This window comes from Mercurialis annua, linkage group LG3 (genome assembly GCF_937616625.2).
Source record: "Mercurialis annua linkage group LG3, ddMerAnnu1.2, whole genome shotgun sequence".
NCBI lineage: Eukaryota > Viridiplantae > Streptophyta > Magnoliopsida > Malpighiales > Euphorbiaceae > Mercurialis > Mercurialis annua.
Window position 1 is genome coordinate 12,488,145 of NC_065572.1, and position 12,995 is coordinate 12,501,139.

The 12,995-nt window shown below is 43.9% G+C and overlaps 2 protein-coding genes across 2 annotated transcripts; both read left to right on the top strand.

Moving 5' to 3' along the window:
- The first annotated feature begins 939 nt into the window (after positions 1 to 939).
- Positions 940 to 1,830, top strand: LOC126672283 (uncharacterized). Its single transcript, XM_050366231.1, has one exon. It carries the CDS (start codon positions 940 to 942, stop codon positions 1,828 to 1,830), a length of 891 nt encoding a protein of 296 aa, XP_050222188.1.
- Positions 1,831 to 4,944: 3,114 nt separating this feature from the next.
- On the top strand, positions 4,945 to 5,805 carry LOC126672285 (uncharacterized). Its single transcript, XM_050366233.1, has one exon. It carries the CDS (start codon positions 4,945 to 4,947, stop codon positions 5,803 to 5,805), a length of 861 nt encoding a protein of 286 aa, XP_050222190.1.
- Positions 5,806 to 12,995: the final 7,190 nt, after the last annotated feature.

Consider the following 12,995-nt stretch of genomic DNA (forward strand, 5'->3'; position numbering starts at 1 on the left):
TGATATTTGGGTGCTAAAATTTCAGTCCTGTGCCTCTTTTGGAATTAATTCCAGAAGATTGCCAGGACCCACATGTTCCGCATTCTATGAATGCGGAATATGTGGAGTTCCGCAATCCTAGAATGCGGAACATGCTAATCAGATAATTAAATCTGATTAGCAGTGTTCTGCATTCTAAAAATACGGAACACTGCACCTTACCGTTGGGAGACCAGCTCCCAACGGTAAATTAAATGCGTTCCGCATTCTAGAAATGCGGAACACATTTAAGTAACCGTTGGGAGTTGCCCCAACGGTTGCCTATAAAAAGGGTTGAAAACCCCCTTTTTACTTACTAAAAAAAGCCAAATTAAATTTTAAGAGAGTGAAAAATGAGAGTATAGGCAGAAAAAAATTAGTTTTGAGGCGTTATATTTTGAAGTTGAACGGAAAAAAGTTGGAAGAAGTTATATTTCGGAGCTAAACGGATCTCTTCGTGAAGTGTTATATTTTTTATTCGATACTAATTATTTTAAAGGACTACAAGAGGTTAGTACGTGTAATTTTTTTTAATTATTGCTTTAAATAATTTTAGTGTTAATAAATGTTAGAAATTTAATAATATGTAAAAATTGTTATAAAATTAATTTTAATATAGCAAAATATTAGACTTTAATTGTAATTTAGAAATGTATGTATAATATAAAAAAATTAGGATATGTTTAATATAATTATATTAGGATATAATTAGGACACGTATAATTAGAAATTTCATATAATAAGGAAATGTATAATTAGAAAATTCATACAATTATATTAGGATATGTTTAATTTATTTTTATTTTAAAAAAAAATATTAGAAATAAAGTAACAGTAATTGCAATTGATATGTTCATGCTATAAATTTAAGATTCGCATTTTAAATATAGCGGTGATATATTTGCTGTTTATTAATTAGAAATGACGAGTCCAAATATATCCTTGTTGATATGGTGTGATGGCCGTATTGTGAGTTCTCCGTGTGGAATAGAATATCATGGGGGTCGTCCGGTTAATATGGCGCTTAGCGAGAGAATGAGTTTCGAAGAATTACAAAATATTTGTAGAAGAGCAGTTTCTACCGACGGGGAAGTAGAAATTTCAAAAATCTACTTCCGGCTTCCAAGAATAGTTGGGGGTGCGATACGCTCGTACTCGTTGTATTCTGTGGAGAATAACGAGCATGTGTTTGGAATTTTGAACGAGGTTGTGCGGTATCCGCAACTGGATATTTTGGAATTTTACGTGGAATACGAGGCTGTGGTTCGCAACGAGACTTTACTGGACCAGTTGGTTTTAGGTGATTCCAGCGGGTCTGAGAAGGGTAGTGATGAAGAGGAAGAAGAGGAAGAAGAGGATTTCTATGACAGCAACGAAGAGGATGTCGAGGAAGACTTAGGAGCAGATTCACAATATCAGTCGCAACTTCCTGAGCATGTAAGAAGGGCGGATATTTGCGACTTTGACGTCGCCCCGGAGGCTGATGAGAAGATTATGTGGGATCCTGGGATGGAATTCCGAGTAGGGATGGTCTTCCCAAATCGCGATGCCGTCCGAGCTTGTGCGACTTCTTATTCGGTCGGGGTGGGAAGGGAGTACAAGGGTCGCCGGACTACCAACTCCACAATATTGTTGGTTTGTAGGCACAACCCTGTCTGCAAATGGTGGTTGCGCGCTACACTTCTGCAATCAACTCAGACGTGGACGTTACCAAAATATATTGGCCCGCACACGTGCAATCAGCTGTTACCTGATCCAAACCATCAGAATTTTGGGTCTGGTCCGATCGCAGACTATATAAGGGTCAAGTAATGCTGCAACGTGACATACGGATCGATACCCTCAGAGCTGGAATTTGGCAACAACATGGAGTTACGCCTCCGTATAAAAGAACCTGGAATGCAAAGGAAAAGACAATAGCTGATGTTTACGGTGGCTGGTATGAATCATTTTCTATGGTTCACAAGTTCATGAACGAGATGATGCATGTCAACCCTGGATCTTTCTGGCATGCAGAAGGTATACGTAATAACTCTAATTTGTTATAGAACGAGTTACTTCAAGTAATAATTCTAATTTTGTTGAACTTGTGATATGTAGGCGCTGAGGTGTACACTGACGGGATCCTTCAGCCGAAAGTCGTAACGTTCATCAGAATGTTCTGGACTTTCAAACCGACAATTGATGGGTTTTGTTTTTGCAAGCCAGTTTTGTTCGTCGACGGTACTCATTTGTATGGCAAATACAAAATGACCTTGTTGATCGCGTCGGCAATCGATGGGAACAGTCACATAATGCCACTGGCATTTGCACTTGTTGAATCTAAAAGTACTGCCAGTTATGAGTACTTTTTTGAACATTTGCGTGAGCAAGTGATTTGCGAAAGGAAGGTGGCCATTATATCTGATCGGCACGCTGGAATATTATCGGTTCTGAAGCGTCCTGAATGGGCCGGTGTCGCTCACAAGTTTTGCAGCAGACATTTCTGTAGTAATTTTCAGACCAAGTTTAGGAACAAGGTTTTGAAAAAGCTGGCGGAGAAAGCAGGTAATGATTTTTTTACGAGTGATTATGTTGACAAAAATAGGTTATTATTATGCGCTAATATTATGGTTTGTGTTTTAGGCCGAGCATATAAGAAGAGGAAGTATACTCGCTACATGGACGCGATCAAGATTAGAAGCCAAGAAGCGTATGCATGGCTGACTAAGAAAGAAAAGCGGCCTAAAGAAAAGTGGACAAGGGTGTGTGAAAAAAAGGGCAACGCCACAATGTGATGACAACTAACTATGCTGAGTCTGTAAGCGCGGCACTGAAGAATATAAGGGTGCTTCCGATCACATCAATGCTTGAGGCAATTTTTGATCGGATGGTTAAACTGTTCGACACGCGTTGGAAGACGTATGAGGAGTTGATTGCCACAAACGTTCACTACACTCCAATATGCATCCAACTACTGAAGCAGAGGGGGGAGAAGGCCCGTTTCCATACCAGCCAGACATACGACCGTTCTACGATGACATGCAAAGTGGAAACTAGGAAGAACCACTCCAATGAGAGAGGAGGAAATACCCATACGGTAAACCTTCAGAATAAGAAATGCACGTGCGGTAAATTCCAGCAATTTAAGTTGCCCTGCTCTCATGCTATGGCCGTTTGTGCGAAGGAGAAGCTGAACCCTCTTGAGTTTGTGCATTGGCATTATCAGACAAAGTTTGCTATTCAATGCTGGAACACTCCATTTAAAGTGTTACGTGCCCGCACATACTGGAGGAAGTCCGGCGAAGGCGAACCCCACTTCATTCCAAACCCTGAATGGCGTCGAAAAAGGGGCGTCCAGTCAACCAGCGCTACAGGAACGAGATGTGATGGATAAAGGACCAGAACAAAGGATAAGACTCACTACAACGGCCCTGGGCATAGACCCAGAAACTGATCTAGTTGGGTCCCTGACCCAGTACGCAGCGACAACCGCTGAGATATCAGGATAATGCCGAAATCCCTTAAGATCAGGGATAAAGGTAAATCTCAACAAAGAGATAACCGAAACCAACAGAGAAACAATCCTACTATGATACAAAGACTATGGAACGTATATGTAGAAGGAGCCTAAGCCAGGTAATATTCATATTCACTTCTCATTATTACTCTCAATGAGACCCCATTAGAGACTGACTTAGGCATCAGAGGGTGTTCGAGCCAACACCGGCTCGGATCCTTCTAACTTGTTGATCTTGACAGGTGGGAGCTCAGCAACAACAGTGACAAGGACGATCATCAAAACCATCATTTGGCGCCGTCTGTGGGAACGATATTTGTTTATAATATAAGTTTTAATCTTGGTTTTGAAGACGGAATGAATGGAAGAGAAGAACCACCACCGCCGGGAGAGGTCGTGACGACAGCAGGCTTACCAGCAAGTAGCGATCCAATCCTCCCACCCCTGGTACCCGACAGAGGAATCAGGATAACCGTTCTGATCTCTAGTGGAACCATACCAGCAACCACTAGAGTCGCGTACGACATCACACCACCGCCTATGACGAGAAGCGTTTATGGCATACACCCACCGAGGAACACAACCTCGCCGTGGGGATATTATACTCCACAGTATCAGCCGCCTATGACCTACCAGCCATTAGCAGGAGGGTGGTATCCAGGTCACTATCCATGGAGTCAGCTTAACCAACCAGGGTATCCGCGACCCGTCCAACCTATTCCTTTCCCGTCTCTAGACACGGAAGGAACAATGACGTCTACAACACAGATACCCCCATACGTGCCCCAGGGGGTGCCTATGCCGCCTCTCTATCATGAAGCAGTAATGAAAAGCATCAATGACTTCCAGGACCACCTGATAGGACTGGCAAGAGATCAGGAAAAGTATGCAGAAAAACAAAATAAGGGAATTGACGCAGAGCCCAGACGCAACAGAATCCCCCAGTCACGAAAGAGAAAGGAAGAGGAGACACACCAAGAAGGGGACAATCTGAACCAGTACCTCAGAAGGAGAAGGACGCTCTAGACAAAGGGCCAGGGGTGGTCCCGCTCTTTGGAGACAAGACAGCCCCAGGAAAGGTCGAAGACGCAGCAGCACGGAACAGTGGCCGAATCCATATAATCGACGATGATAAATCTAAGGGAACGAAGATGCCTGGAAAACACAGCAAGGACGTTGAAAGCCACTCACCCAACATGAGGAAGGGAGCAGACGAAAGGAGTAATATCGATGAAAAAATCAAGAATGCCTTGAAGAAGTACCAGAAAGAAGGCAAGGGAACAGAGGACGAGCAAGAGGACAAAGACTCCCCACTCAACTCAGAGATATAGTCGGTAAGGTTTCCTTCAAGGTTTAAATTACCAACTTTTGAGCCTTTTGATGGAACAGGAGATCCGAAGAGCCACATCTCGAAGTTCAAAACAATCATGATACTACAAGATGTGATAGATCCCATGCTCTATAGAGTGTTCCCTGCGACATTAAAGGCGTCAGCTCAAAAATGGTACTCATGCCTCAAGGCAGGATCGATAAGTTCTTTCTCCGACTTAGCGTCATCATTCAAGGCGAGGTTCAGAACTAATATTCCCATGCAGAAGAGCTCCAGCGACCTGAGAAAGTGCGAGCAGGGAGAGCAGGAGACCCTCAAGAATTTCGTAGAAAGATTCAACAAAGAAGCAGTTCAGATTGAAAATTTGAATCATGACGCAGCCATTGAAGCGATGAAAATGGGAACGAAGTTTGAAGAACTCCGAGACAAGATCCTGATGAAAAAGCCAACCACCTTTCAAGACTTAATGCTGATCGCTCATAAATATGTGGAACTAGACGAAGCTCGAAGGACCCTGACAAAACAACATGAGCACACCAAGCAGGATAATTCCAGGTATCGAGGGAAAAAGGAAGAAGATAGGCTAAGGACTCAGCGATATGGCGCAGGACATAGACCCTATGATTTCACTCCACTGAATAAGGCACCGATCTACATACGCAGCTGGATGAAACAAAACCGAGTGATGTTCAACACACCCCGAAAGATGGACCCTGACATCCAGAGGGACAAAAGCAAATACTGTCGTTTCCATGAAGGTTACGGCTATGACACAGATAGGTGCTGGGATCTCAAGAGAGAGATAGAGCAGCTAATTCAATCTGGACTATTAAAGAAGTTTGTCAATGACAGGCCTGGAGATAAAAGGAAAGGGGAGCCAATAGAGAAAGAAGAACAGAACAAGAAGAAAAAAGAGGTCACAAGCGTAGTACACGTGATAGAAGGAGGAGAGCCCTAGAGCAACAATCAGAAAAAGAAAAGGAATAGAAGAGGGTCAGCCACTGTGTTTGCAATTGAAAGATAAGTAATTCCAGAAGTATCATTCGGACCAGACGATGGGCATCACGTGAAGGGACCGCAAAATGACGCGCTAGTTATAGAGGCCGTGATCAGAAATCACCTTGTAAAACGAATACTGAGAGATGAAGGCAGTTCTGTGAACCTGTTAACCCTGAAAGCATTCAAAGAGATGAAAGGCTCAGCAACAGACCTGCGGAAGTCCTCAGTCCCACTGGTAGGTCTCGGAGGAACACCAATACGCCCGGAGGGGACGGTCAACTTATATGTAGAGTTGGGAGACAAAAATGAAGGGCCAGTCAAGAAGATGAATGCTCAGTTTAACGTAGTAGACCTCCCCCTGGCATAAAACAGCATACTGGGTAGACCATTCTTATACCAGTCAGGAGCAGTGACCAGCATCAGACTGCTGACCCTAAAAATGCCAACGCCAGCAGGAATAGTAGTAGTCAGAGGAAACCAAGAGGTGGCTAAAGAATGTTGCATGGTAACGACAAAAGAAGACGAAAGCTTGACCATCGAGGCGTTCCGAGGAGACGTAGTGGAAGAGGAGTCGCAGGGAGCAGAACCAATAGGCGTTATGAAGGAACTTCGTCTAACCGAAACTAAGACAGTCAAGGTAGGTACAGACGTACCAGAAAAGATAGTCCAGGAAATAACAGAGATACTGAAGAAGAACGTAGAGTCTTTTGCCATAGAGCCAACAGAGATTGAGGGGATCGATCCCAAAGTAGCATCGCACAAGCTGAACGTAATTCCAGGGAGCATACCCAAAGTCCAGAAGAAGAGGAGATTCACTAAAGAGAGGCAGAAAATAATTGCAGACGAGGTAAACATATTGGAGGCAGCGGGCTTTATCCGCGAAGTTTTATACCCAGAATGGGTGACAAATGTGGTCTTAGTAAAGAAGACAAACAGGAAGTACAAAATGTGTGTGGATTTCACGGATTTGAATAAAGCCTGCCCAAAGGATAGCTACCCGCTCCCCAACATAGACCAGTTAGTAGACTCAACGGCCTGTTACCTCCTATATAGCTTCATAGATGCAGCGCAAGGGTATCACCAAATACCGATGGAAGAAAAAGATCAAGAGAAAACTTCGTTCGTCACGGACCGAGGCACATACTGTTACAAAGTCATGCCCTTCGGACTAAAGAATGCAGGAGCTACCTATCAGTGTTTAGTCAACTTCATGTTCCAAGACCAGTTAGGGAGGAATGTAGAGGCTTATGCTGATGACATAATCGTAAAAAGCTTGACAGCAGAAAAACACGCCTGAGACTTAGAAGAAACCTTCAACGTTCTAAATAAATTTGGAATGAAACTCAACCCAGCGAAATGTGCTTTTGGAGTGAAAGCAGGAAAATTCCTAGGCTATTTGATTAGCCAGCGGGGAATAGAGGCGAACCCGGAAAAGATCCAGGCAGTGATAGACATGAAGGCCCCCCAAAGTGTGAGGGACGTGCAGAAGTTGAATGGCAGAGTCTCATTTCATCCTCAGCCAAAAAATGCCTATCGTTCTTCAAACAACTCAGGAACATGAAGAAATTCAAATGGGATGAGGATTGCCAAACCGCATTTGAGGAACTGAAATCATTCTTGACTAACCCGCCCCTACTGAGTAGACCCATAGCCGGAGAGACCTTGTACCTGTACTTATCGGTAGGGAGAGAGACTATCGCCTCAGTACTTGTACGAGAAGAAGAAGAAGAGGAACAAAGGCCAATCTATTACATAAGCAGAACGCTAAAGGGGGCAGAGCTCAACTACCCAACCATCGACAAACTTGCACTCGCCGTAGTCGTAACTACCAAAAAGCTCAAGCCATATTTCCAAGGACACACAGTCATAGTACGCACAAACCAGCCTTTGAGGAAGGCACTCCATCGACCCGAGACCTCGGAACGATTTGTCAGCTGGTCCGTACAGTTGGGAGAACACGATATCAGGTACGAACCAAGGACCACCTTGAAGGCCCAAGCACTCGCCGACTTCGTGGCAGAGATGACGGAGAAGCCATGCGACTCAGTCACCGAGGAGTGAGCATGGAGCCTATTCGTAGATGGAGCCTCTAGTGATCAGGGAGTCGGGGCAGGCATAGTCCTATTAGGACCTAACAAAGTCACAATTGAGTACGCAGTGCACCTGAATTTTAAGGCTACCAACAATGTAGCAGGTACAAACACGTTTTATTCATTTTCCAAACAAATATTACTGTCGTGTGCTAACAATGTAGCAGAATATGAGGCCCTCTTAACAGGACTCGAAATTGCGATAGAAGTGAAAGCGGAGAAGTTAAAAATTCATAGCGTATCCCAACTGGTCACCAGCCAAGTTCTGGGACAATTCCAGACCAAGGACCAAAACATGGCGAAGTACATGGCGAAAGCGAAGGAGCAGCTCAAGAAGATCGAGAAGAACGGAGGACAATGGGAGATAATACCTATCCCAGAGAAGAGAACACTAGAGCAGACGCAATAGCTAAAGCTGCCGCACTGAAAAGCCAGCTATATGCGTCGCTCCAAATGAAGGAAGACCGAATGACACCAACGGTAGAGGAGCAGCAGACGTTACCAGTCGCAGTACTTGATCCATGGATGCAACCCATAGTAGCATACTTGGCTGACAGAATATTACCTGAAGGGCGCACCGAAGCTGCTAAGCTGGTTCAAATTTCCTCTGTTTACTCCTTGATAGATGGAGTACTGTACCGGACCTCAGTCACACACCCATGGTCCAAATGCATATCACTGGAAGAAGGAAGCTACGTCCTTAGAGAAATCCATGAAGGAGAATGTGGAGCTCATGAAGGCGCAGTCACGTTATACAGAAAAGCAATGCTACAGGGTTTCTATTGGCCCACGATGAAGAAAGATGCCGACGAAATGGTTAAGAAATGTGACAAGTGTCAGAGGTTTGGGTCACTTATCAGAACCCCAGTCGCTCACCAGTCAACTATTGGAAGCCCTTGGCCTTTCATGATTTGGGGAGTATACATATTGGGACCTTTTGTCCCAGCTAGAGGACAAGTGAAGTTTATAGTAGTAGCAGTCAACCATTTCACCAGATGGATAGAGGTACAGCCCATGAGCACCATCACGAGTCGAAAAATCCAGAAGTGGTTATCAAATGAAGTCATGAGCAGGTATTTTATGTTTCTTATTTTTAATTTGGCTAAAAGCGAGACAAAACCACACATTAACATGTCACAGGTTCGGCACTCCACACGCCTTAATCACAGACAACGGGAAGCAATTTGACTGCGCCAGCTTCAGGGATTTCTGCACTGAGCTAGGAATTATCCTGAAATTCTCCTCTGTCGCACACCCGCAAACCAACGGACTAACATAAGTCACAAATCGTACCATCCTTTATGGAATAAAGAAGAGGCTAGGAGACTTAAAAGGAAGATGGATTGATGAACTCTATCATGTGATCTGGGCCTATCGAACCACCCCCGGAAAGGCAACAGGGGAAACTCCACTCCGCCTCACGTATGGAACAGAAGCAGTTCTCCCAGTAGAAATTGGGATGCCTACCCTACGAGTTCAGGTCATAGATGAAGATCGCAATGAGGAGTCCTTGAGGCTATGCCTAGACCTCCTCGAAGAAAGAAGACAACAAATAGAATACGAGCTGAAGCGTATCGCAGGCAAATGACCAAGTATCACAATGCCCGAGTCAAAGAAAGAAAATTTGAAGAAGGAGACTTAGTCCTAAAGAAATCAGAAATTGGTAGAGGAGCCGCTGGGGTTGGAAAGCTAGAAGCCAACTGGGACGGTCCATACCGCGTTGCAGCAGTAGTAGGAAAGGGAGCATACAAGATAGCTCACCTAGATGGAACTCCATTACCCCGGACGTGGAATTTTGAAAATCTGAAGCTATACCTTCAGTAAAAGATGTAACCACCATTCATTAATAAAGTTACCTCTTTTTTCCATTTAATTTATTTTATTGCTTATATTAATCACAAACATCGGACCAGTGATATGACGACGACACAGGACGAAGTTGAACACTTTTTCTAGTCACCAAGAGCAATGCAAATATATGACGCAATCAGATGACTCAACAACCAACAAAAAAGAAAGTCGCCAATACTTGAACATACGTAATATAAATTGTTCGGTTACCCAAAAGAAGAGAGTCTACCATAAAAGACTCCCAAAGTACATACAAAATGCTACTTAACAAGTAGCAAGAAACGAAAAGTAAAACGGCCAAACACACGGCCTATATATTTTCCTCTGGAAGGGTCGCTCCCTCCTTTGGACCAACCACATCTCCTGCGGAAAGCGAAGCATCAACTGGGTCCACGTCACCCAACCCTTTGTCTGATGTGCCGGCCTCAGCCCCGGAGATGAGCTCAGTAGACGGTATAGTTGTCTCATTCCCAGCAGGAACTTTAGAAGAAGGCGTCATCTCCTTCTCATCAGCATCTTTAACATTCTCCTCGGACTCTATTGCATCGGCGGCCCCATCATTAACCACATCCGAGGGTAGAACGGGTGAGACATTCAACCCCGCTTTCTTCGCAGCCACTTTAGCCGCTACACGCTGACCCAGCGCACGAAGATCAATAGACAAAAACTTGTTTATATCATACTCCGGATAATCTGAACGCACAATCTTGATAACGGTGGAGCAGAAGTCAGTCAGACATCCGCTTACGTACACATTAGCATCTTGCTTGCTACTTCTCTGTTCTTGAGACAACTTGTCATAAGACAACCTCAACTCCATCAGGGCATTCTCACGATCAGAGACCTTTTTCTCCATAATCTTCAGACGATCCGCAGCCGTCTGATTCAACTTTGATAACCTGACTCTCTCCGCAGTCGTAGAAGCCCGAAGAGAAGCCATCTCCTTTTCATGCTTTTGGCTCAACGAAGCCATCTCATCCCGTTGATGACGGATTAAAGCATTCCCTTGCAAAAGCTGTCAAAACACAATCCAAATAAAGTCCAAGAACAAACAACTCAACACGTAAACAAAAGAGGGGAAAACAATGAAGGGACAGCCCAAACCTGAAGCAAACCGATATTAACCCGATCGCAAGCATCACCCTCCGAGGGAGTCTTCCAGGACTCCATATCTTGAGAAAATTGAACAAATTGCGAGAATAAAGACGCAATACCAGGCGAAGTCACAGTCACATTATCCACGTTTTTCTCCAACCACTCCCTAGGACTGGGACAAGCATCCAGGTTCGTCTTTAAACGCTTGGCAGAACCCTGTTTGGACTTATCACGACCATCACGATTCTTCTTCGCAAAAGAGGTAGCAAGGACATTATCTGCGGACTTCTCCAACTTTACCATAGGCTTGAGGGGAAGAGAAGTCGACGCAGGAACAATCCCGATAATCACAGGAGCATCTTCATCAAAGGATAATTTCAGCGAGTCAAGATAGTTATCACCCATGTCTGCACCCATCAAAAACAAACAAATCAAAAAAAAAAAAACAAATAGACGCCAAATAAAAGAAAACAGGTCAAATGGAAGCATACCGTGAGAAGTAGTCAAATCTACATAAGATGCAATGGGAGAATTATGGCAAGACTGAGATAAGGTGCCCTCACTCTCTAGAGGACCCTCAGACACAACACGAAGGGGCAACTCAAGATAAGGAAACTCTCGCAGAAGGTATTTATCTACTAAGTCACAGCAATCATACATTCAACTTTTGGCATCATCAACAAGAGAATCTATTAGCTCCAACTCAGTGGCAGAAAGAGGGGAGAAAGCCAACGAGGCTGCATCATCAACCCACTCAGTAGGAAAATCAACAAAAGCATCATCATTGACTGACGAAGAAAAAAGACCGCTGCCAATGTTTAGTGATTTTGGGGAGCCCTTCCACTACTCTCTTACCCCTATGAGCAACTAAACGAACGTAAAATTCATTATTGCGACGAGAAACGAAGAACAATTCACTAAGAAGACCTACAGAAGGAACTAAGCCCTGGTCATGAGACAACTCAATGAAACAACAAAGACGAATGGCATTAGGGTGAATTTGAACCAGAGGAACTTGATAATCTAAAATAAAATCTTTGATTAGAGGATCTAAAGGAAAACGCAAGCCACAACGCAACTGCTCCTTATAGACAATAACCTTCCCATCACTAACAAAGGTATTAGCAACGACTCGAGAACCACACACGGAAAGGGAATAGCTAAGAGGAATGCCATACTCTTCACGGAACTCAGTCAAAGCTTCTCTATCAACGTTGGAAGTAAACGTATCCAATGAATTCCTATAATCTACAGCCGTACCAGACGAAGGAAGAGAGACAGAAGACCTAGTCTGAGGCATTGAAACAATTACACTACAAATAAAGTAAGAAGGAAGAATTTACCTGATAAAATGAGGAAGAAAACACCCAAAGCTAGGAGGAAATGAAGTCGAAGCAAGAGCAGGATCAGAGAGAAAATGGAGAAGAAGCAATTAAAAGAGGAAAAAAAAATTAAAGGGAGCATTTAAAGAAGAAACCAGAGGACCGTTAAGCGGTTACCTACACGAAACGTGGCGACAAGGCGGAAGTCTAGGGAATTTCGAAAAATCAAAATTTTGAAATTTCAAAAAGTAAACCAACCCTTTAAACGCCTAAGTAAAGACGACGGGTTTGGCCCAAGAACGCTCCTTCCAAAATTAAGTGAGGCGAAAACCAAGTCCAACAAAATAGCTACCCCAACGAACAGTCACGCAAACAAGCATAAATACTTGACGAAACTGTTTTTCGGGAGGGACTAATGATGGATAAAGGACCAGAACAAAGGATAAGACTCACTACAACGGCCCTGGGCATAGACCCAGAAACTGATCTAGTTGGGTCCTTGACCCAGTACGCAGCGACAACCGCTGAGATATCAGGATAATGCCGAAATCCCTTAAGATCAGGGATAGAGGTAAATCTCAACAAAGAGATAATCAAAACCAACAGAGAAACAATCCTACTATGATACAAAGACTATGGAACGTATATATAGAAGGAGCCTAAGCCAGGTAATATTCATATTCACTTCTCATTATTACTCTCACTAAGACCCCATCAGAGACTGACTTAGGCATCGGAGGGTGTTCGAGCCAACACCGGCTCGGATCCTTATAACTTGTTGATCTTGACAG

Coding starts and splice junctions, on each gene's coding strand:
- LOC126672283 (XM_050366231.1), top strand. CDS start 940: ATGACGAGTCCAAATATATCCTTGTTGATATGGTGTGATGGCCGTATT.
- LOC126672285 (XM_050366233.1), top strand. CDS start 4,945: ATGATACTACAAGATGTGATAGATCCCATGCTCTATAGAGTGTTCCCT.